We start from the raw sequence: 24,663 nt of genomic DNA on the forward strand, positions 1-24,663 counted from the left end.
GACTGCTTGCAGGATATTCTGCCCTCTCCTCCATTCCTGGCCCTGGAGCTGGTGGTCACATAGGACTGTTGGACCCCATAGAGGCCAATCTGGTCAGACTCCCTTGCCACTGGACTCCAGTATCCTGGGCTGCAAAGATGGCTTCATCTTTGGGGCTTTAGACATCTGAGGGGCAGCAAAGTGCTCAGAACCTCCCCTCCCAGAACCACCCTACAGTGCATGGTCAGAGTTAATAGTCACAAGTGTACATTACTGTAGGAATGAGCAAAGAATGAATGAATCAGTGAGGAACCGGGGCTAACCCAGGCATTTGGGTCTGGATGGGGTAAGGAGGTGCTGGCGTAAGCACAAGTGCCTCCAGAAAGACACACAGGTACCCAGCCGGACATCAATGCCGCTGCACCCAGCACTCCTGCTCCAGCCCTGCCCCATCTTTCTCCAGAGCACTCAGCACCATCTGACCTATTCTATTTCGTTTGTTTGTTTCCCAACAAAAAGGTGAGCTCCACAAAGGCCGGGCTTTTCATTTGCTCGGGTCACCGCTATTTCCATAGCAGCCAAAACAGTGCCTGACACACAGCAGTCCCTTGGCGGATTTTGTGGCCTGAGTGAAGGGTTGTCTCTGTCTTCCTAGAATGGAGGGGTCCCTGTGGCCCTGTTTCCAGAGTGTCCTCACCCTCTGGAGAAGAACTGTTGGTGGCAGCAGTGGGTCATGGCATGCTCAGGGCTCAGGGAAGAAAAAGCGAGCAAGGAGGCCCATCAGCTCCCATCAGGTGGGAGGCCTGACCGTGCCAGGACGGCTGGGTGTGCTGGGGCATCACTAATTAGGGCGACCTTGGCCATGCCTTCCTGTCCACCATGGGCCTGCAAAACACATACCAGTGTTTCCCGGAAAGAAGATACCCCCTCCAATTTCCAGAATGCCCGAGTTAGACAAGAAAATAACCACTGAAATGCTTTTCAGCAACGTTAAGAGTTTGCTTTCAGCTGAAGGAGAAGCTGACAATTCACAGCAAGACACTCAGCCTTCTAGGTCCGCACTCCAAACAAAGAAACAAAAACCATAATACTGAGTCATTCTGTCTCTGATATGAGATGGGCACATGTTCTGTGCCCAGTTAAATAATTAGCACTCCGACTCTTACTTTTGAAAGCAGCTCTGATTAGATCATCCCTGGACTCAAAAACTTTCAGAGGCTCCCACTGCCTGGGGAATAAAGCCCCAGTCTCTTGACCCAGTGCCTAAAGGTCTCCCCATGGATAGTGGTACGGTAAGTCCACCAAATGTCTGCTTAGTCCTGCTGTCAACTGAAGCCTGTCCTCACACTCAAGTCGCGGCCCAGACAGTTTGCCCTGCCTTCTCCTCCTTACATCCCATTCTGTTTTCATGTGGGTGTCTCTCCCACTTGGATGTGAGCTCCTAAGTTCAGGAACAACATCTGTGTCACCCACACATGCCCGCATGCCTCGTGGATGAAAAATGTCACCTGCCATATCAGTAAACAAAGGATGTCACATTAAAGTCACCCTGACAGTGAGCACGGAGGGGACTCAGGATGGAAACAAACAGGATACCCATCTCCAAACCCTCAGCCACCCCCAACCCTGCACCCCAAAGGGACTCAGGATGGGAAAGCATAGGATACTGGCCCTGGGTAGCTGAGTTGTATCAAAGGAATGATTTCAAAGGGCCCAGACTTTACATCTTGCCATACATGGCAAAGTGCTAAATTCCTTACTCTGAGATATATGGTTTTCTTTAATTAACAGTAATCTTTTAACGGGGCTTTCCAGTTGGCACAGTGGTAAAGAATCTGCCTGCTAATGCAACAGACGTGGGTTTGATCCCTGGGTTAGGAAGAACCCCTGGAGTAGGAAATGGCAACCTACTCCAGTATTCGTGCCTGGGAAATCCCACGGTCAGAAGAGGCTGGTGGGCTACAGTCCATAGTGTTGCAAAGAGTAGGACATGACTGAGCAACTAGGCATGAAGGCAGTCTTTGGATATTCTGACTATCTGGTCTTTGTTGCAAAAACTCCTATATGTTCTGGCTCCTCTCATACAGCTTCAGAGTAATTCTTCAGTGCTGAGAGGCTGTATCGCAGGCTTAAGTTCTTAGAATGTCTGCTGAATAAAATATAATTCTTAACTCATGTTGTGTACTTTTTTCAATCAAATCCTTGACACACAGACATTGGGCTTGTGCTTGTTCAACGGGCCTGGCCTCCACATGCCCTCAGTCCTATCCTTGACAGAGGGATAGTGGTACAGTAAGCCCCTGACACATGAGCAAGTTCTGTTACGAGAGCGCGTTTGTAAGTCCAGTTTGTTCGTAAGTCCAACAACGTTAGCTTAGGTACCCAACTAATACAATCAGCTATATAGTACTGGACGGTAACAGGTTTACAAGATTCCTCACAGAAGTAATAAATAAAGCTCTCTACGCCAGGGTTTCCCTGGAGGTTCAGCTGGTAAAGAATCCACCTGCAATACAGGAGACTTGGGTTTGATCCCTGGGTTGGGGAGATCCCCTGGAGAAGGTAACAGCTACCCACTCCAGTATTCTGGCCGGAGAATCCCATGGACTGTATAATCCATGGATGGCTTCGCAAAGAGTTGGACACGACTGAGCAAACTCTACTTTCACATAAATAATACATAAAAAACAAACACAGAAAATAAAACATTTTAAATCTTACAGTACAGTATCTTGAAAAATACAGTAGTATAGCACAACAGCTGTGCATATTCTCATCTTTGAAAGTTTGCAACTTGAAGGTTTCTATGTAGGAGACTTACTGTATTGCTAAAGATCCAATCTGATGACTTTTCTGCCATCCCCACTCCCTCCCAACATTCACACCAGAATCTAAACCTCTCTGCAGGCACTGGAGTCTGGAGTCTGCTCCCACTGCCCTCCCCTCCTCCTGACCTCCCCCACTCACCTCCCACACAGGATCAGAGCTTCTCAGGCACCAGGCCCTCTGCCAGCCTTGATGCCACTCCCATACCCACTCAGAATTTGGCACCTACAGGTCCAGCTGCTCCTCTTCTAAGAGACTGCTCCCTGGTCATTTCCTCCAAGAAACCCCCCATCTGCCCTAGGACCCAAGTACCTGGGCCTCTCCCCAGGGGCCCCTGTGCATACCCTCATCCTGTTTGTCTATCTGACTCTTCCAGGGATGTGAGCTCTTTGAGGACAGAGACCACGGATAATTGTGTCCCTGGGAAGATGTGCAATTACCATTTCCAGAAGGCACAGACCTCCAGATTGGGATGCCCTGCTCCTTAGACTTTGAACGTTATAGCTGCAAGACCCCTTGTGGATCCCGCGTAAGTCTGTCCAGCCAGAAGCACACACCGGGCCCCTGGGGACTGAAGACAGACAGGAGGCGTCAAAACTGTGTTCCCTCCTTTCCTGGCTCAGAATGTCTGTGGGCGTTTCTGAAGCAGAATCAACTGGCTAGCTTCCAGAAGGCTGAAACTACAAAAGGCAGAAGGAAACATCGGTCACCACGGCATGGTTCACTTTTCTGGCAGCCCCAAGTTAGCAGAAGGTTCTAGCACTAGCTCATGAAAAGAGGTCACCACTGGGAGAAATTCCTGAAAGACCTTCTGATAAGGTCGCGAGTGCCCCAGATCTGCTCTGGCTGATTCCTGCTTGCTGTGGCGGCCTCTGGGATCAGAGACACCGTCCACCTGTCTCAGGGTCAGAGAAGCTAGAAGGCTGTATGTCATCATCATGCCTGCCCGTGACAGTCTTTCCAGGGTCACGAACCTGACATAGCTTCCCCTGTGTGCCTCCCTCTGGTGCCCGGCTTCACACAGACTCCTGGGAGCTGAACCCCCTCTCAGGTCACGCCTGCAGTTTCCACAGCACCCACATGCATCCCTCTGGTCAGAAGCCTCCCTGAGTACTGAGCACCTCAGGGCATCTCAGTGCCCTGGCTGGCCGTCAGTGAGAAGCAGGGAAGATGAGGGTGGCAATGTTGATGGTCTGGGGAAAGAAGGAAGTTTTTAGCGGGTTACTGGGGAGACCACAGGCTTGAGGCTGAAAATTCAGGACAGCTGGGTTTGGGAGGTTTTCACACCCACACTCCAGTTCTTGACAACAAAGCCTGATATGAGGAAGGCCTGATCATTCTATAATGCCTTGTGCACCCAGCAGACCTGCAAGCTGATTTCCTTTTATTTATTTTTTTGGTTGCATTGTGAGGCATGTAGGATCTTAGTTCCCCAACCAGGGATCAAACCTACGCCACTGCGTTGGAAGCTCAGAGTCTTAACCAGTGCACCACCAGGGAAGTCCCTGCAAGTTGATTTCTGCAAAGTGTAATACCTGCCTGACTCTGCTGGGGTGGGCAGTCCTGGCAGACCCACTCCTGCAGTTTAAACAGGCCAACATGAGTTGGCCTAACGCTGTGCCCTAAAGGCTGTGAAATGCCATAAAAATGCCAGGGACTATCACTGTGTTGTGATATTCTCTATGGGGTACAAGGCAGCCATGCTTACTTTATCAGCTGCCTTGTACCCCATAGAGGATATCACAACACAGTGATAGCTCCTGGCATTTTTATGGCATTTCACAGCCTTTAGGGCATGGTGTCTCATTCGATCACACAACAATCTTTTGTGCTAAATGGTGCATGTGTCATCACCCTCTGTTTACAAACAAGCATCTGAGGCTCCTGGAGCTTAAAAGACTTGCCCAAGGAGCCTCCCCTCTCTCGCAAGTGGCAGCAGATCAGGACTCAAACATCCTTGGGGCCCAAAGAGAGTCGCCTGCCAACTGATATGGTATGGTGAGTCCTGCTTCCTACGTTTCAGCAGATCAGCAGCATTTTAAAAACCTGAGATTCAAGAACTCCAGGGCCTTGACAGTCCAAGGGCAGCCCGTGGGTCAGCAGCACCAGCAACTCCTGGAAGCTCATTAAGAAAACAGAACCTCACGTCCACCCAGACCTGTGGAATCAACATCGGCCTATCGACAAGATCCCAGAGACTCAGAGCTTGAGACAATATATGATTTCCTCCCTGTGCTTTGGCTGACTTTTCTAGCCTCACGTTGGGGAACCAGCCTCAGTGGGGAGGTCTCGAAGGAAAGAAACTTCTACCTGATTGTTTCCTGAAAACTACTAGAAAAGTTGGCTTATCTGGCCAGCTTCACACTCTGAAAATGGTCTCTACCTTTTTCCTTCTCTCCCCAGCTTCCTGCTGAAACTTTCACCCAGAGATACATCTGCTCAGTTGACTCTAGATTTTCCATTCATTTCAATAAAAGCACAAACATGGAAGATGCGATTTCAGTTTGCCTTGATTTCTGGGAATCCTAATATCTGTTTAAAGAACTCCCAATGTGATAGGGGATTAAGATGTACAAATTACTGACACCAAAAAGGACCCAATGGGGCTCCTGGCACAAAAGCTTTTCTGTATCCCCTGAGAAATGGAGTATTTCCTGTATAGCAGTAAAGAAGGCTGTCACAGTCATCAGTGATTCCAGCCCTCCAGGGCACTCAGAAAGGAGAGGAATACCTGCACAATCTGGCAGCCACTAGGCTGCAGCCACTCCCTGTGGTGAGCACTGAGGAACTCACGATGTGAAGGAACAGGATAGGGGCCCCAGGATAGCTGAGATGCATATGAAAGGAATGAGTTCAGTGACCCCAGACTCTTGCATCTTTTCCATACATAGAAAAGTGGTAAATTCCTTAACTTGGGATATCTGGTTTTCTTTAATTCACAAAAATACTTTTGATGTTCAGACTACTTGCCCTTAGTAGCAATCTTCTATACAACCTGACACTGCCCACCCCCACCTTGCTGCCTCCGCTCCACTCCCACCCCCCACCCCACACCCCCCACCCCGGCTCCAAGGAGCAGTTTTCTCAGGTCACTTGAGATGCTGTCTCCCAGCCCTGAAGTCCTAAAAATCCCTGCTGAATAAAACATAACTCTCAACTTTTAGGTTGTCACTATTTTTTAAGTCAACACCCCCAGTTTTTGATTACAGGAAACAGGCTGCATTCAGCCTCCATGGCCTCCCCTGAGGTCCAATGAGCAGGTTCAAACAGATGCTAATCAGAGAAGGGAGGGGATTGGGAGATAAGGAAGGAAAAGGCAAGAAACAGCAGTGCAGCTGTGGGGCAGGGTCTTGTTCCCCTCAAGGGATACACAGGAAAATATGACTGAGCCATTCTGCAGACACTGAAAGCCTCAGCAGGTGGGAGAAGTTAGCTGTGTGCTGCCCACAAGCACGTAGACCCCAGACCAATTGGAACAGAAGGATGATGAAGCTGACTCCCACCTTCCTCACCACCAACCAATCAGAAGAATGCTTGTGAGCTGATCACATCCTCTCTGAACCATTAAGATGAAACTCCTCACCCCGCCCGGGTCAGGACACACAGTTTTGAAGGCATTAGGCTGCTGTGGTCCTCTTTGCCTGGTAAAGCAATAAAGCTATTTTTTTCTACTTCACCCAAAACTCTGTCTCTGAGATTTAATTTGGTATTGGGATATGGAGGCCTGATTTGGCCTCACTATTAGGTATAAAACAAACTACATGGATATACAGTTCAATGTGGAGAAACAGCCAATATTTTATAATAACTATAAATGGAGTATAGCCTCTAAAAACTGTGAATTACTAGATTGCACACCTAAAACTTATATAATATTGTACATCAACTAAACATCAATAATTAAGAAAAAAAAAAACCAAAACAGCCAAAAAAAAGAACTCCCAGTTTGAGATGTGACATAGTCATGAGTTTCTAGGGAAAGTATTTGATGTTAACATTTTCCTCTCCCTTTTCTGAGAAAGAATATTCTTTCACTTCTCTAGTGGTGTGCCTAGATTAACTGACACGCCCAATCATTGACTGGTAAAATCAGCAGCTCTGTTTAGACACAAGCACAACACAATTTATAACCAGAAAGATTTTTTTTTTTTTTAACGTGGTAAGCTCAGCTTTAGTACAGAAATTGGGCAAGGTTTTACCTGTTTTCTCTAATCAAGTTATGGTCTTGCCCCCTGCCCTCCACTGTTCTCCAGCTGACATAATAATCACTATGATTCTCTTCTGATTTTTCCCAGATATTTTTAACAGGCAGACCATAAGCTGAAATCAAGTTGTGACATCTTTCTATGTTTAATCTGCTTCAGTGATCTTTCGTTTTTCCCCCTACCTTGACCTTTTAACCAACTGAGCTTGGTTTACTTCTGTGTTGTTTTCAGCACAATTAATTAATGGTGCTGGGCCTGCACTAAATGGCCAGCAATGCCAGTCTTGTCCCAAGGTGAGCGTTATGTTAAAGGCACATGCTTAGGGCAGTGGCTGGTGTTGCCTCTCAGGGATTTTTGAATCCACATGTTTGAACAAAGCAGAAAAAGACCATTTCATCTTCCCTCCAGTAATTCTCCATGAAGAAAGGGCACATATACCCATTTGGCGAGAGGCAGTAGCATACTATCCTACTCTGTTTATAGAAAGGCAAATTCCTAATTACAAACTGAATACACTCAGGGCTACTTTATTGTTAATGCATTATTTACTGAATATTTGCTTTTCTCTGTGACTAAAAGCAGGCCATTATTTCTCTCCTGACTTTGGGACAATCTGGGGCTCTGTTAAAGTTTCTAAATCCATCTGTTTCAGTCTGCTTTTAGCTGTTGTTCAGAAGAGGTACATTAAGTGCCTCTAGAGTGATTTCTGGCTGGGCCATGAAGCCACTGATTTAAGTCAACACTGACAATGCCCCAGGCCTGGGCTCCGGTTCTGAGTCCCAGGCTGCCACATGCCTGTCTCCAGAACTTGCTCCCAGTCCTTTCCACTAAGGGATGCTGGTCATTCCAAGCTCACCAGTGCTCCTTCCTCTAGAAAGAGTGCTCTGACTTACCGCTTGGCCTTTTAAAGGAGCCAGTCCAAATTATCTCGGAACATTCAAAAACTTTGGTGCCTCACACCTCCAAGTTGAATTAGACATTGACAAAATGGTAGAATCTCAGAAAAAAAATTCTGATCAGAGTATAACCTTCATTCCTAAAACATCTTTACTCCTCGGACTCAATGATGTTTTTAGCTACCTTGCAACTTCTAAAGGCAACTTTTCAGACCGGGGCTGAAGTTTGAACCAAAGGGTAAATGGGACACGGTGACTGTATAGGGGGTTTGGTGGGGTGGAAGTAAGGGGGTGGGGTGGAAAGAAGGCAGTGGTGAAGGAGTGAACAACCCTCAACTTCCAAATTTTTTTCCACCTCTGAAGCTGATGAAAGATAAATTCCCCAGGCCCACCTGGTCACCTTGGCCAGTATTCTTTCCTGTTGTTTTTTTTTTTTCTCCTGAGTAGATCTGATTTGGGCCAACAGTAAGGTCCTTGACATAGTCACAGAGGACCTCAGCTTTGGGAGACCATGAGATCTAGGGATGGGCATAGATGATACCCCAGGGCCAACACTAAGTATCTGATTCTGGAGGAGGTTGGAGCACCCTGCTGTACATTGTGGCAGAGGGCTGGCATCTGGACTTCTGACCTTTTTTAAAGGGAGGTCATATCAATGAGAAAATATGCTTGCATAAATACAGTCAACAGAGTTCAGACAATGCTTTGACGTTGATGGCAACACTGCCAGATATTCAGACACCCCCTCCAACCACATAATCAAAAGAGGAAATGGCTTGTGTCCAGAGGAAAAGAGTAATCAAGTCTTCGCCATGAGCATCCGCGGGGTCGGGAAGGTAAGTTACAGGGAGTAGCCACTTCACCTGGCTCCATGGACCTATCCTCAGCCCAGTCTGAGGAGGATAACAGAGCCATACAGTTTTCCCGTTTCTACCCCTTCTGGGGACTTACCACAGCCCATCTCTGCAAGCTGCTGCCTTCTCCTGCCTACTAGAAAGGAGTTCCTAGGGCTAAAGGGCTAGAGGCAGAGGAAGGCTGTTCACCACTTCTGAGGGGAATGAATTCCGATCCTGGAACCTCACTAAGGCAATGAGTGACACGGTGACCTCTCCCTACTGTGTCTGCTGGCCCCTCTCATCACCCGCCCGGCAGCATCAGCGTTCAGGAGAGCAGCCCCATGCTGAGCCAGCATCCCAGCGGAGGTGCCTACCTGTATCTCTGCTTCACTGACTGCTTCTCCGCTGACTTGCAGATGTGCCCCGCGTAGTACAAGGGGAAGAATAAAAAGTTCCAGTTGGTGGCAAACCACGTCAGGGTGAAGGGAGCATCGAACTTCCTGAAGGTCAGCTTGGCGAGCTGCGTGGCGCCCGCCCAGGAGGCGCACACGCACAGCACCACCGCCACGCCCCAGAAGATCTTCTTGAGCTGCGCGCGGGAGCATCTCCAGCAGCGGCGGCTCGGTCTCCCACCGGCCTCGGTCCCCGCCGGCGCCTGGGCCTCCGCCGGGCCCGGGGAGTCCCGGGGGCGCTCCTCCCCTGGCGGCAGAGAAGGGAGAGGTTAACTGGGGCCCCGCACACCTTCACGCGGCCAGGCTGAACGGGGTTGGGGTGAGAAGGATGCCGAGAAGGTAACCGACCCCCCATTGCTATTGTTATTGCCACCCTGCGGAGGAGGGTTGGGGAGGGGGATGGGGGGAATGGGGGCCTGGAGGCAGCTTCCTGAAACAAAACTTGAAGACGTTGTCTCTGGTTTTCTTATCCTCTAGAATTGTTGTTGTTGTTTAATCGCCAAGTCGTGTCCTACACTTCCTCTAGAATCCTCTAGAAGCTTGAACCCCAAAAGATGGTTCAGCCGTGGGCTGGCAGCATCAGCACCACCCCCAGCTTGCTGGCAATGCGGAATCTCCAGAACCCCGGCATCAGATGGTGGATTTCAGCAGGTGATCTCTGTGCACACCTGGAGAAGCGGAAACATTTCTCCAGGAAGCAGAGTGGCTGAAATGTTTTTCCAAATATTTCACCAATATTTCAGCTCACAGGGACTGATGTTCAGTCCCAGCGCTGGGCAATGCTATGGGCTGGGATTCCCTCCTGAGGAGGTCACAACATTGATCTCTAGAAGCTCCCGTTACAGTGACAGAAGCTCCTCCGTGCCTGTCACTTAAGGGCATGGATGCCAACAGACTCACTTTCTTTTGCATGTAGAGCAAAAACAGGTTGTCCTGGAACTTCCCTGGTGATCCAGTGGCTAAGACTCTGCGCTTCCAATGTAGGGGGTGTGGGTTTGATCCCTGGTCTAGGAACTAAGATCCCACATGACTGTGGGGTGTGGCCAAAAAAAAAAAAAAGAAATATATATCTGTCACTTGTTGGAAAAGACCCTGATGCTAGGGAAGACTGAGGGCAAGAGGCGAAGGGGACGGCAGAGGATGAGACGGTTGGATGGCATCACTGACTCCATGGACATGAGGTTGAGCAAGCTCTGGGGGCTGGTGAAGGACAGGGAGGCCTGGCGTGCTGCAGCACGTCATGGGGTCGCAGAGAGGTACGACAGGAGTGGATGAACAACAACCCTCTTGCTCCTCTATTTGCTCTTACGGACTCCTAGCTGATGGCCGTCAGTCCCACTGTGAAGTGTTACTTAAAAACCACAGCCTCTGGCAGCTGGTGCTCTGAAAGCCCTCGGGCGATCTGCCGGAGGGCCGTGTGACTTCTGGAAGCCAGGCTGCAGCAGCACTGTTCCCACAGACCATGAGAAAACGGAAAAGGCATTCTCTTCCACTGTTTGGTTTCCATTCATGATTGTGTGCAGGTCAGTCAGCTGGAAATTTAAACAGAACTGTAACTTGTGTAAGGTGTGACCATGGATGGGGGCGAATTTCCAAGAGATGGCCTACTTGCCTTTCATATGTTCAGCCAGGCACTCAGCTGAAAGAGGGCAGAATCTACAGTGGTGCAGGAGATGGGTACAGAGTATATTGGGGTCAAATGGTACTCTATGGACGTTGTTTAAACTTAATTGTAATTTTAATAGCTCTAATACTATGAAACCAAGTTTTATATATTACACTGTCTGAAATATAATAATTCTTTTAAAAATATTTATTTACTTATTTGGCCATGCCAGATCCTAGTTGTGGCACTCAAGATCTTGGTAACTTTAAATGTAGCATGGTAGCAAGTGAGAACTCTAGTTTCAGCAGCAAGGATCGAACCCAGGTCCCTGCATTGGGAGTGTGATGTCTTAGCCACTGGACCAAGGGAAAGCCCCAGAACTATAATAATTCTATGAGGCAAAATTCTGATTCAAGGTAGCCTATTATATGTTGTTATTATTTAGTCACTAAGTCACGTCTGACTCTTTGCGATCCCCATGGACTGTAGCCCACCAGGCTCCTCTGTCCATGGGATTTCCCAGGCAAGAATACTGGAGTGGGTTGCCATTTCCTTCTTCAGGGGATCTTCCTGCCCCAGGGATTGAACCCTCGCCTCCTTCATTGGCAGGTGGATTCCTTACTATTGAGTCACAGGGGAAACTCCAGCCTATTATATAGGTGTTAGCTAATCGTAGCATTAATTGCCGAGTCTGGCTGTATCTCTCTTTTGTGTTTTTTTGGCCATACCACACAACCTGTGGGATCTTAATTTCCTGACCAGGGATCAAATCCAGGCCCTCAGCAGTGAAAGTGCAGAGTCCCAATCACTGGATTGCCAGGGAAGTCCCAGGTTGTATCGCTTTTAGCCAAGGGTAATCCAAACTCGATGGGCATGAGTTTGAGTAAACCCCGGGAGTTGATGATGGATAGGGAGGCCTGGCGTGCTGCGATTCATGGGGTCGCAAAGAGTCGGACACGACTGAGCGACTGAACTTAACTGAACTGAATCCAAAGCCTTTGTAGCTGGCCAAGGAGAGATAAAATGTCCTTTACTGATCCCAAATCCTTGACACCATCTAGTAAATATATTGTGCTCCTGTACCTGCTTTATTAATATTTATTCTTCCTCCTCCTCTTTCTTTTCATGTGTGCATATATCTGAGTCAGAAAGTACTTGGAAAACCACATGCTTGACCACCTCTGAGCTTCCAACAAGTTGTGTGTTTCTGGCATGGGCTGCAGAGAGGGGAGAAGCAGAGGGGGCAAAAGCAAGGAAGATCCCTCTCCTTCTGCCTGATACCCTTCCACTAGGACGTTGTGACTTTGTTCACAGTGAATCACTACAACTTCCATTTTCAGATAGAAGCACACATGTTTTAGTTTGTACACTAAGTCCCTGACATTTGGGGGTGAGCCTCTGCAACCCGTCACCACTGAGTGTTCAAGGAGTGTTAGGGTTGGGAGATTCCTTGACCACCAGCATCAACTATCAGAAACTCATACCAAGAAGATAATTACGGAGATGAAAAAAAAAATGTCCACATAGAAAGGAAATGCAGTTTCACAGTACGAACTGGCCATTTAAGAATAGAACCTAGAGGAGGCTGAAAAAAAATTCAGGCTCCTAACATGTTTTTTCATCCAGTTTTGCATTATGGCCAATTAAGTTTGAAAACTTAAAGAATGAAGCTATGACTGATGCTATGCAGTGTTACAATGAAGGAAAAAAATCACCAAATCATGTAATATTGTACTGTTAGGACTTCCCTGGTGGTCCAGTGGTTAAGATTCTGCCCTCCAATGGAGAGGATGTGGGTTCAATCCCTGGTTGGGGAAAGATCCCACATGCTGCGGGGGAGGGGAGGGAACCACCCAAATAAACAAAACAAATTGAGCTCATAAAAAATATAAAATTAAATTTCTCTTTTAAAAAATTGTACTATTAAAATGTCTTTATATATTTGGATTAAAGAAATTATATCCAACTTTTTAACTTCTCTGGTTCATTTGACCAGGGCATATTGATAATACACACACAAAATAAAGACATTCTGAACTCTATTGTTAAAAAATAAGATAGAACTATGTTTCCCTAAGTATAATGCAATTAACAGGTACAGAATTATCAGAAAGAAGGATCCCATGATCGGAAGTTTGGAAAACAGGTTCTTTTGCTACAGGACTAATAGATGTAGTAGATTTCCAAAAGGCAGCTAGAGAATGTGTGCTTCCCATATTATTTCAACATAATACCTGTGGTAGGACTGGGGTCCCCTAGAATATACTTTTGGAAACACCAGAATAAACCATAAAGAATTAGAGGTATTCAAACCCAATACATTGCAAACTTTCCATTTCATGGCCCGGAGTCTCATATAGTGATAAATCACTTACCAACTTCATTACCTCACTCATTCCTAATACTTCTTTTAAACTAGACCTACCTCATGTAAACTCAAAATATTCTTTACAGAATCATTACAAAAGTATTTCATAGTATAAATAAAAACAGTGCACTGCATATTCGAATCTTAGTACCTAGAGGTATCACTGGACATTATGCTGCATTTTCCCCAGCAAAATTTGTATCTTTGCACAACACATACACATTCACACACAGCAAAACTGGGATTATACTGTATTTTTGGCCAGCAGTCATCTAACCGGATGCATAAGAGCACATATTTCTAAATCTCACAGGGCTGCATATACTGCAACACATCCAAGGAGCATTTCAGTCTGCTAAGGAAGTTACCCTGAAGCATCCGTCCTGTGCCAAGAACTTTGGGTGGTCAATAAATAAATATAAAACATGATCGCATCCTGCTCTTCAGGAGCTTGCAGTCTATCTGGGAGTGACAAAACAGATCTATGAAAGAGTTACAGAACAATTACAAATGGAGAAATTTTGACTAAAAGGCGAACTCTGAAGAGAGTGACACCAGTGTGGCTGTGATCCCAGAAAGATCAGAGGAGGCAGAAGCTTGGCTTGGGTCTTGCAGGATAGAAAGGATGAAGAACAAGAGAAGCAAAGATCAGGATGAGGACCTGGTCTACCCCCAGAGTGGTGGGGAAGATGGTGAGCTCTGAAATCCCCACTGCCTTGTGCCACTGCAATGTCCAATCTTGCTCTGGCCAGATACACAGCAGGAGAAGTTGCCAGGCTAGCAGAAAAGACTTCAGCAAATTCAGATTTTGGAATTTACTTTTTCTAGGAAGTAAATATACATGCCCCAGTGTCCATAACAAACAGATAAAATTAAAGAATAAAGATAGAATGACACAATGAATTTGGTTAGCAGACGTGTTTATTCTCCCGTATCTGAAAGGCAGCAAATGCATCCCATCCCATGCTACCATTCTCAAGGTCGTTTTCAGCAGCTATCCAACTGATGCTAGATTTCAGAAAGGAAGAATGACACGGAGGGGGCCAGTTTCCCCTTTCAAAGTCCTCTTGTATACTCCTGTGCAAGAAATTCTGATTTATTTTCTCTCCCCTCCTAAATTACAAGTGACTCCTCTGTCCCAGTGACTTCTTGGTCACAGCAGCACAAGTAACCAAGTGTTTGTTGTCGCTACTTATCACCCCTGAAAGGGCACTGCAGAGTGTCTCAAAGAAATCAGGGCTGAATGAGCCTCATGCTGCATCCTGTCTCAGCTCCTCTGACCATGATGACACAACTAAAATACTCTTTATGACACCCTTACTCGCCAACACCCCCTTCCCGCTAACAAGCCCTCTAGTTATGATCTTGAATTGGCCATCCTAACCTTGCACTTGAGCCAAGGGTTCTGGGCTCAGTGCAAAGGTGATGATACATTTTGACCCCACGGGTGTACTGACAGATGTGGTCATCGTGGAGTCATGCATCTCCCTTTGGCTGTGTTGTTTCTACACGTCCTGTTTACACCACTTGATTCACTCGAAACAGCTGGGGGACAGGTGGGCGTTTCCCAATTACTGTCACTGGAGCTGCTTCCACTGAGCATTTTGGAGAAAGGTATGTGTGTGTGTAGGGAGAGTGTTCTCTTACACACAACGCATATTCCACGGCACGCTAAGATATAACCATACCTGTGCGTAAACTTCCATCCTGAGCTGTGTTCATCCATGCTAAGTTGCTTTAGCTGTGTCTGACTCTTTGTGACGCTATGGACCAGAGCCTTTCAGGCTCCTCTGTCCATGGGATTCTCTAGATAGGAATCCTGGAGTGGGCTGCCATGCCCTCCTCCAGGGGTCTCCCTGACCCAGGGGTCGAACCCATATCTCTTCAGTCTCCTGCACTGATAGGCAGGTTCTTTACCACTAACATTACCTGGGAAGCCAATGATTATTATAATATTATATATCATAATACAATAACAGAGTGGGTTGCCAGTCCCTTCTCCAGGGGATCTTCTCGACCCAGGGATTGAACCCAGGTCTCCTGCATTGCAGGTGGACTCTCTACTGTTTGAGCCAGTGTTCACTGTCAGGCAATTTACTGGAACCATACATTAGTCCTACCTGCAAAATCACGTCTGATACTTCTCTCCTACAAGGGATCTAGAAAAATCTGCACTCTTCAGTCAAGCAGTACCTAGAGGCTGTGTCCCTACCTAGCAGAAGGAAACTCTTGGAGCTCTGGTTCAGTGGCTAACTCATTCTGGGACCCAGGCAAGTCCTCTGTCCCATGAGGTGTCCATTGTTTTATGCTGAGAAAATTAAGAATTGAGGGCTTTTTAGGTTTAGTTAGTGAAAGGCATTTCTCCAACAAGAAAGCAAGAAAATTGGAAAATCACTCACTATAAACTTCAAATTCCCATAAAATGGCTCTTCCAAGCTTCTGAGAGAACGCAAACAGTGACTTCTCTAGTGGTCCAGTGGTTAAGAATCCACCTTCCAATGTAGGGGATGTGGGTTCAATCCCTGGTCAGGGAACTAAGATCCCACTGGCCTTCTGCTTGACAACTACTGAGCCTGCAGGCTCTAGAGTCCGTGTTCTACAACTAGAGAAATGTCCACACGCTGCAACCAAGACACAGCACAGCCAAAAAAGATAGAGAGATAGAACACAAATACTTCTTTCTTGAGGTCCCCTAGAAAAAGCAGACCCTTTTTGACTCTTTCTCTGAAGAAGTAGCCAGGAAGTTCTGCACTTAGAAAGTGCAAGAGTCACTGTCTTAGGGATAAGGGACTCACAGCTGGACTCAAGGACAACCCACGGGCTGGCCTGGGCCCAGCCTCCTGGAAGTGGAGGGCTTATCATCCTGAAGAGAACAGGAGAAGAGACGGCCCCATGACACCTCCATCAGTAAGATCTACATGGTTAATTTTTCAAAGTTGTTTTTGAGGACTAATTTTCCTAACTGTAAAATTCACTTGTTTCAGAAGTGCAATTCACGATTCTTAGTACATCTACAGAATCGTGAATCTATCACCCCATCCAGTCTTAGAACACTTCCATCATCTCAAAATGGGTCCTCATGTGTGCTCTGAAGTCACTCCCCAGCCCCCTGCCCCCATCCCAGGCAACCACAAATCTTCTGTCACTACAGATTTGCCTACTCTGGTTTTTTCATACAAATTTGTCGACTTTTCCATCTGACTTTTTACTCGGCATAATGTATTTGAGGTTCCTCCATGGCACTTACGGCATGCATCAGGAGTTCATTCTTTTTACAACTGGATAGTAGGGCGTATGGCTAGTCTATATTTTGCTTATCCAGTTATCAGTTGATGGCCAAGGGTACAGTTTCTAGTTCTTTGGCTACTGTGAATAACACTGCTATGAACACTCATATATTCAGTAAGTCCCCTACATATGAACCTGCAAGTTGCAAACTTTCAAAGATGTGAACATGCGTTCCATCAATGTCAGGTGTGAGAGACATTGCAGCCTGCCCTCCGTCTCCTATTGCTGACGATCCTTCAGCTCTACCATCTCCCACCTCCACTCCCTCCTCCGGGCAGTAACTCTTCTTGCCTGTTCACTCGATGCCAGACCCTGTATGCCAGCTGTTATCCTGTACTACTATACTTTTCAGGTTTCTGTACTGTAAGGTTAAAATGTTTTATTTTTGTTTGTTTTTATGTATTGTCTGTGTGAAAAGTATTATAAGCCTATTACATATTACAGTACAGTGCAATATAGCACATTGTGTTAGTTGGGTACCTGGGCTAACTTCGTTGGACTTAGGAAAAAATCGGACTTAAGAATGCACTCTCAGAACAGAACTTGTTTGTATGTTGGGGACTTACTTTAAGTCTTTGTACAGATATGTTTTCGTTTCTCTTAGATGGACTAGTTAAAGTTTTAGCCAATTTACTGACACGTACTGTGAGGCATAAGGCAGACACACACCCTTTCCTAGGGGAGCTTGTCTGTCCAAGTGTTGGGGTTTACGGTATCCACATCGTAGATGGGTCAATGTCTCCAAACTGACCCACACAAGACACAATTGATGGCTGCTCTGGGAACAGAGCCCCTACCCTTTTCTTTTTCTGGATTGCCCAGGGAAGAGGGCTTGATGAACGATTTTCCCAATTGCTGATCACTGACGCATATATCCTTTCAGGGCCTCGTCACCCAACGAAACAGCTTTTATAAAATCAGGAGCTTGGAAGAAACCTTTTGTTTATGGCCATTTGCAAGTGTAATTCATCTCCCAAATATGCAGTTTGGGTTTTGTTTACCTCATCTACTCATTAAATACTTGCTCAGTGAATTTGCGTGTGACTGTTTCTTTTAAAACGTGGTTTGGAGGGAAGGGAAGAAAAGGCTGCCACATGTGTAAGGCCACCCCAGGCCCTGGGTGTCCCCAAAGAAATCCTGATGTCACACATCCTGATGTATGATGCCCACCTGCACTTGTCAAACTATCTGTTTGTATTCCTGGCCTCTGGGTCAGAAAATATTCCCACTATTCATGCATGATGAAGGCTCAGTCACACTCCTGTCTGGCAATGGGCCCTGGGAAAGATGGACTCCACAGATAATTAAAGCTGACCCTAAGTAAGGGAGAAGAAGAGGGCACAGGGAAGCAAAAGGCAAGTGACGAGCTTTGTTGGTTTTTTTTTTTGATTGTTTTTAGACTGTGTGGTCATGCCATTGCACTGCTTGCAGGATCTTAGTTCCCCAACCAGGGAATTGAACCCAGGCCCTTGGCAGTGAAAACGTGAAGTCCTAACCACTGGACCCCCAGGGAATTCCCCATGTGACAGTTAAACATACAGTATATATGCTCTCTGCCAGGAGATTACACACCTTTTTTCAAAACTTGCCTTAATGTTGGCAGAGTATGACTATTCTTCCTTTGCAGGACAGCTGAGGGTCTCACAGTTAGTTTCCCAAGGTCACAGAGTAGTGAGGGGCTGAATGCAGTTCCAAGCATCTGTCTGACCCCAAAGTACCCAGAGGAATGAACAGCACGCCTTATTCTTCCCTTTGGAAGTGATTGGTGCTGACCACCCTGGTCACATCTGCCAATCACTAAAGAGGGGCTTTAAGTTTTCAAAAGGACAGACTCTATTTTTAAATTTGAAGCATCCTGAGTGTGTATGGAAATCTGGGCTGGGGTTCACCAACATGAAATGAAGACTTTTGTGAGCTGAGTGTCTATGTCCTCCTTCAATTTATACATTAAGACTGTAATCTCCAACAGCTGCATTTGCAGTTGAAGCCTCTAAAGTCATAATAAAGGTTAAATGAGGTCATAAGGGTGGGGCCCTGATCTGATAGGGTTGGTGGCCTTATGGGAAGAGAGACAGCAGGGAGCTCATCCTGTGCACATAGAGAGAAGCTGAATGAGGACACAGCAAAGAAGTGGTTGTCTATAAGCCAGGGAGAGCACCTCCACCAGAAGCCAACTTTGCCTACACCTTGATCTTGGACTTCCAACCTGCAGAACACTCAGAAAATAAATGCCTGTTAAGTCATCCAGGCGGTGGTACTTTGTCATGGCAGCCTGAGCAGACTGGCCTGAGGGTGTTACAGTGGGGAGTGCACTGTGCCTGTGAAGGTGTGAGGCACAGACCAAGGGCTGTCACAGTGCAGGAAGTGGTGACAAGCTGTGGATGAGTATTTATTGTGATAACTTCTTAGAAGAAATACCGCCATATCGTAACCAAGAGAAGACTGAAGAGGCGTGTGATATGGCATGCTAGACAGCATCCTAGAACAGAAAAAGATGGTAGGTAAGAACCAGAGAAATCTGAATAGATATGAATTTTAGTTAATAATAAGGCATCAATGTTGGCTCATTAATTGTGATAAATGTATTATACTAATAGAAGATGTTAATAACAGAAGAAACTGGATGTGAAGTGTTTAAGAACTCTCTGTACTCTTTCTGCAACTTTTCTGTAAGTCTAAACTGTTCTAAAATAGGGCATCCCCGGTGGCTCAGTGGTAAAAAATCCACCTGCAGTGCAGGAGACATGTGTTTGATCCCTGGGTTGGGAAGGTCTCCTGGAGAAGGAAAGGCTACCCACTCCAGTATTCTTGCCTGAAAAATCCCTGGAGAGAGGAGCCTGGCAGGCTATAGTCCATGGGGTCGCAAAAGAGTCAGACACGACTTAGCGACTAAACAACAACAATTCTAAAATACAAGATTCATTAAAAAAAAAAAAAAAAGAAAGGAATAACTGCCATGGATGACTACATTAGAAATAAGAGGTACTCCTCTGAATTGCTTAAGCCTTTGCTGTAATTCCTGGAGATTAACATGTAGAGATAGATGACGACATGGCAGCTGCAAAGTTGTTTTTAAAAAACAAAATTATTTCCCTGTTGTGGATACAGAATTGGGAGGTGAAGGAAGGCTGCTTTTTAAAAGGGGGTGGAGCTGGTTGACGGCAGGAACTTCACTGGAAGTCCCACCTGGCTGCAGCGCCAGTCTGAATCAGCCCCAAATCTGGCCTGCTCCTCGGCCATCATCACCACCTCTGAGAACAGACCCTAGTGCTGGCCCTTCCGCCCCACTCCTCACATCCTTAGAGGTCCCCAAATAACTCCCAATATCCAAACCACACCACCTCTTGCAGGGGATTTAAAACAATTCTGGAATGTTCACAGCCCAAAGCAAATATGACTTCTGAGAAGGTGAGTGGATACGGGTAAGCTTGAGATAATGCCCTTAGCGCCTTGGGGGAGGGAAGAAGCCACCTTGGGAGGGGAGCCAGGGCCTGTTTGGATCTGTGGTCTGAAGACACCTGGGCTGGAAGGGATCAGTTTTAATCCCTGCGCCTGCCAGTCGTGGCCTGTTAGCCTCCAGAGTTCTACCGCCTGCCCAGGCACATCACACCTCTGTTCACAGCAGGCATTCACCCCGGAAAGATCGGGGGATATTCCTGCATTGCTGGGACCCCCACACAAATACCAACTTATGTACACACTCCTCTTCTCTAAGTCTGTGTGGTGGGAGTCAGGTTGTTGTGCCTCACAGGGAAACGGGGGTTATAGGAAGGCAGACTGTGTGCAGCACAGCCCCCAGGAAAGAAGGGTTACATGGAGTCTCCTCCTCTGAAGGGGAGCAGGGAGACAGGGCGATATTTTAACAGGTGGCCTAGGCGGTTGCACAACTCATCTTGATGCACAAAGCAGTCTTCTAGAACATCCGGTTCTCAGCAGAGTCATGTAACATCCATCTCTAAGGCAGGACTGAGGGTGCTTGTTCAAGGACCCAAGTGCGGTGAACTTAAGGTTTCAAAAGTCCTCCTTGGCTTCGCTCCACCCCTCTGCCTGGGCTGAGGGCGATGGGCTGAGCGCATCCCAGGCAGAGAGGCTTTGTTGTGGAAACACCCAGGCCAGCTCCAGGCAAAGCTGGAAATTTTCATACTCCTCTTTGGGGTCTTTCTAGACCTCTTTCTGTACCCCCATCATGGGGGGCTGCTGTCTGGAGTCCATTGCTTTCCTGCTGCTGAATATTCATAGAAACTAAGTGCTCATTTAACTTTTCTTCCTCTTCCTGCCCAGATGCCAAATCCCACCCCTGAAACACACACACACATGCATGCACACATGTACACACATATACACAAATGCAGGCATGCACATACACACAAGAACACACACATACATACAAGCACACATACACACACACATGCACACACACGTGGGGCTTCCCAGGTGGTGTGGTAAAGAATCCACATGCCAGTTCAGGAGGCACAAGTGACCCAGGTTCGATCCCTGGGTCAGGAAGATCCCCGGAGGAGGAAATGACAACCCACTCCAGTGTTCTTGCCTGGGAAATCCCATGACAGAGGAGCCTGGTGGCTACAGTCCACGGGGTCACAAAACAGTCAGACAGGCCTGAGCGTGCATGCACGACTTCCTCTATGAAGACACATGCGTGCACACACACACACACACACACACACATCCACACACACACACACAGGTCAAATTTCTGACTTGCCCTGGGTCTTGTTCCCTCAGTCTTACTCTCCGATAGTAAAGAGATTTCATCAGATAAACCAGTCCCTGCTAATGAGTAAGCTCCTTACTAGACTCATAGACTCTTCCTGCTGAAACAGCCATGGAAGATCTACTTTAATCCCCTTTCTTTTCAGAAAAGAGAAGCCCAGGCTCCAGGAGGTGAGAATTGGCTAGCAGGGAAGCAGGACATGAAATGCCAGCATCCTGTGCCCACAGGGCATTCTTCCTCCACACTCCCCTTCAGTGACACGGTGTCTTAACCAGTGAGAATGGATCACTTGCCAAAAAGGCTTTTAAGAGTTATATCTCTCCTGGGCTCTCCCACACAGCTCCTCCAAACCCTGTCTCACCTCTGTGAGCCTTCGTCTCCATCCATCATTTCTGGCAGATGGTGCCACTTCGTACATTACGGAGAAGATCCAAGTCACCAGCTCAGGTCCTCAGCTTCCCTCCCCAGCAGCCGACATTTCTGAGGTCTTTGATCTCATCTCTTCCCTTCCTGCCAGGCTAACCATCCTTTCTCTGGCTGGGTCTGTCCTCCCAAGCCCTTCTGCCTCCAGTTTCTGCTGCCTCAGTCACACTCTCCTGGGGCAACTCCAGACCTGCCCCAGCACCAGACTTCTTCCTCCAATTTACAGAAACATCAGCTCTCCCTAGGGCTTCCCAGGTGGCTCAGTGATAACAAATCTGCTTGCCAACCAGGAGATGCAGGTTCGATCCCTGGCCTGGGAAGATGCCCTGAAGAAGGGAATGGCTACCCACTCCAGTATTCTTGCCTCGAGAATTTCATGGACAAGGAGCCTGGCAGGCTATAGTCAGTGCATGGCATTGCAAAGAGCCGGACACAAGTGAATGACTAACATTTTGACCAGCCCTCCCCAAATCTCTCCCCTTTCCCCTAAAGAGAACTTAACTCCCCTCACCTCTCTTACTGACCAACACCTTTACTGGCCTCTGCTTTTCTTCTCTTTTGCCAAACACTCACCCCTTGCAATCTGGTTTGTGGACCAGCAAAACTGTTTCTATAAAACTGTGTCATGGGGTCCAGACGTTAGGACTCTATGCTCTCACTGCCAAGGGTGAGGGCTCTATCCCTGATCAGGGAACTAAGATTCCACAAACTGAACAGTGCGATCAAAAAACAAAACAAATACTGCTTCCTTTGACCCTATTTGATACCGCATCACAATTTCTCCTTCTTGGTTTTCTTCCTGGGATTTCCATGATGCCCTTTGATCTGGGTTCTGCCTCTTCCATCTCCCCAGTGTCTGTGGCCAGCAGGCTTCTGGGCCAGCCTGTTCATCCCCACAGTGCCGTCTCCCACCTGACTTGTTACTTGGCCTTTACCACCTCTTTCTCCCAGGCCCTTGCCTCCTACATGTGACACCTGCACTCAAAGGCCTCACTCTCATCTTGTCTAAATTTGTCCCCTGTCTCCCTAGCTGTGACTGCCAATGACATCTTAATCTTTAATTATTTTTATTTAATTTTTTGGGGGGGGCCACATCACTCGACTTGCAGGATCGTAGTTCCCTGAACGGGGATCGAACCTGTGCCTCTGAAGTGGAAGTGCAGAGTCCTAACCACTGAACTGCCAGGGAATTTAAAGCATCTTCATCTTTAGAGTCCTCTTGGATGACTCCCTTTCTGCTCTCCTACTTCAACTCTGTCTGTGATATACTTGACTGTTTTTGATTCTACTCTAATTCCTTTATAAATATTTATTGTGATTGGTGAAATCACCTTCATGGTTCATACTGAACATCTCAGCCATGTATCCCAGACTCAGACGGTGTCTCCCTTCTCTTCCACACCTCCCTCTTCCTACTAGTTACGGCCGACTCTCCCAGGCCCGGAGTTCGAGAGGCCCTCCAAGTTTGCCTGTGGCCAGCCTTGACCTTGGACCTTCTTCCCCTGACTTCTTTAGATAACGTAAGCGCTGTCCCCACCAGACTCCCACAGGTCTCGGCCAAATGCTACCCTCTCCTAAGCCTGCATCTTGGTCTGCAGGGCCACCTCTGCCTGGAACCCCATGTTCCTACCTCCCACCTATGGCACCAGGGCTTCCGTAGTGGCTCAGATGGTAAGGAACCCGCCTGCAATGCAGGACACCTGGGTTTGACCCCTGGGTTGGGAAGCTCCCCTGTAGGGCATGGCAACCCTCTCCAGTGTTCTTAGCCTTTTCTGGTGGCTCAGACAGTAAAGAATCTGCCTCTAATGCAGGAGACCTGGGTTCAGACCCTGGGTTGGGAAGATCCCCTGGAGGAGGGCATGGCGACCCACTCCAGTATTCTTGCCTGGAGAATCCCCATGGACAGAGGAGCCTGGTGGGCTACAGTCCATGGGGTCACAAAGAGCTGGACACGACTGAGCAACTAATAAGCATGGCACACGATGACACCGGAGGGCAGAGGCGTGGCCTCTACCATGGTGCTGCGATCATGCTCCCAGAAGACCAGCTTGAAAGGATACATAATCATCGCCTGGAGTTCAGTGATGAGAAGGGTTCTGAGACCACATCCAGGCTCAGCAGGAAATAAGTGTCCTGTTAGATTATGCCATTTTGACAAAGCAAGGGTAAGAGTGGCTATCTATGTCCTGGCCAAAAGTGAGCTTCAGGGATTTCCCTGGCAGTCCAGTGGTTAAGACTCTGTACTTCCAATGTAGAGGGCCCAGGTTCCATCCCTGGTAGAGGAACTAAGATCCCACATGCAGTGGGCACGACCAAGGGGAAAAAAAAATTACCTTCCAACATGCAATCTTTCTTTGCGACATTTCTCACTTGTTTGGGTCAAGGATTATAACTGGCTCCTCTTGGCATCTCCAGTAATATCTGGTTCCTTCTCTTGCACATATTAGGTAACACACTGGATCAATACAGGAGTGATTTTTGTCCTTGACGTTTTAGGTCTAGAGCGATCCAACCTAGAAAACATTTTGGGCATGGGGACCCTTTGGCAGTATACTTCTCAAGACAAGAGGCTTCTAAGGTTGACCCTCAGGGCTGCATGTCGCCGAATAACAGTCTTATTCCTTTAATAAAAACAAAGGAGGTGGCTTCCCTGGCAGCTCAGTGATAAAAAATCTGCTTGCCAATGCCGGGGACACGGGTTTGATCCCTGATCTGGGAAGATCACACATGCCGCGGAGCAACAAGGCCTGTGCACCACAACTATTAAGCCTGGGCTCTAGAGCCCAAAGACGCAACCACTGAAGCCACATGCCCTAAAGCCCAGGCTCCACAACCAGAGATGTCACCACAATGAGAAGCCCACATACTGCAACTAGAAAAAAACCCTAGAATCAACAAAGACTCAGCACAGCCAAAAAGTAAAATAAATGAAAACATCTTTTAAAAAACAAAAAACAGAGGGACTTCCCTCGTGGTCTAGAGGTTAAGAATCCACCTTCCAATGCAGGAGACATGGGTTCGATCCCTGGTTGGGGAACCAGGATCCCACATG

The 24,663-nt window shown here is 47.3% G+C and overlaps 1 protein-coding gene across 4 annotated transcripts in view; it reads right to left on the minus strand.

Annotated features, from left to right (window-relative positions):
• SLC35F3 (solute carrier family 35 member F3) overlaps positions 1–24,663 on the minus strand; it is a 412,876-nt gene that overhangs the window by 104,891 nt on the left and 283,322 nt on the right. For all 4 annotated transcript variants that reach the window (XM_043926802.1, XM_043926805.1, XM_043926803.1 and 1 more), the window contains one exon: positions 9,117–9,441. In XM_043926802.1, coding sequence (XP_043782737.1) covers positions 9,117–9,441 — 325 coding nt within the window. The remainder of the gene's footprint in view (positions 1–9,116; positions 9,442–24,663) is intronic.

Source organism: Cervus elaphus, chromosome 15 (genome assembly GCF_910594005.1).
Source record: "Cervus elaphus chromosome 15, mCerEla1.1, whole genome shotgun sequence".
In the NCBI taxonomy this organism is placed as follows: Eukaryota; Metazoa; Chordata; class Mammalia; order Artiodactyla; family Cervidae; genus Cervus; species Cervus elaphus.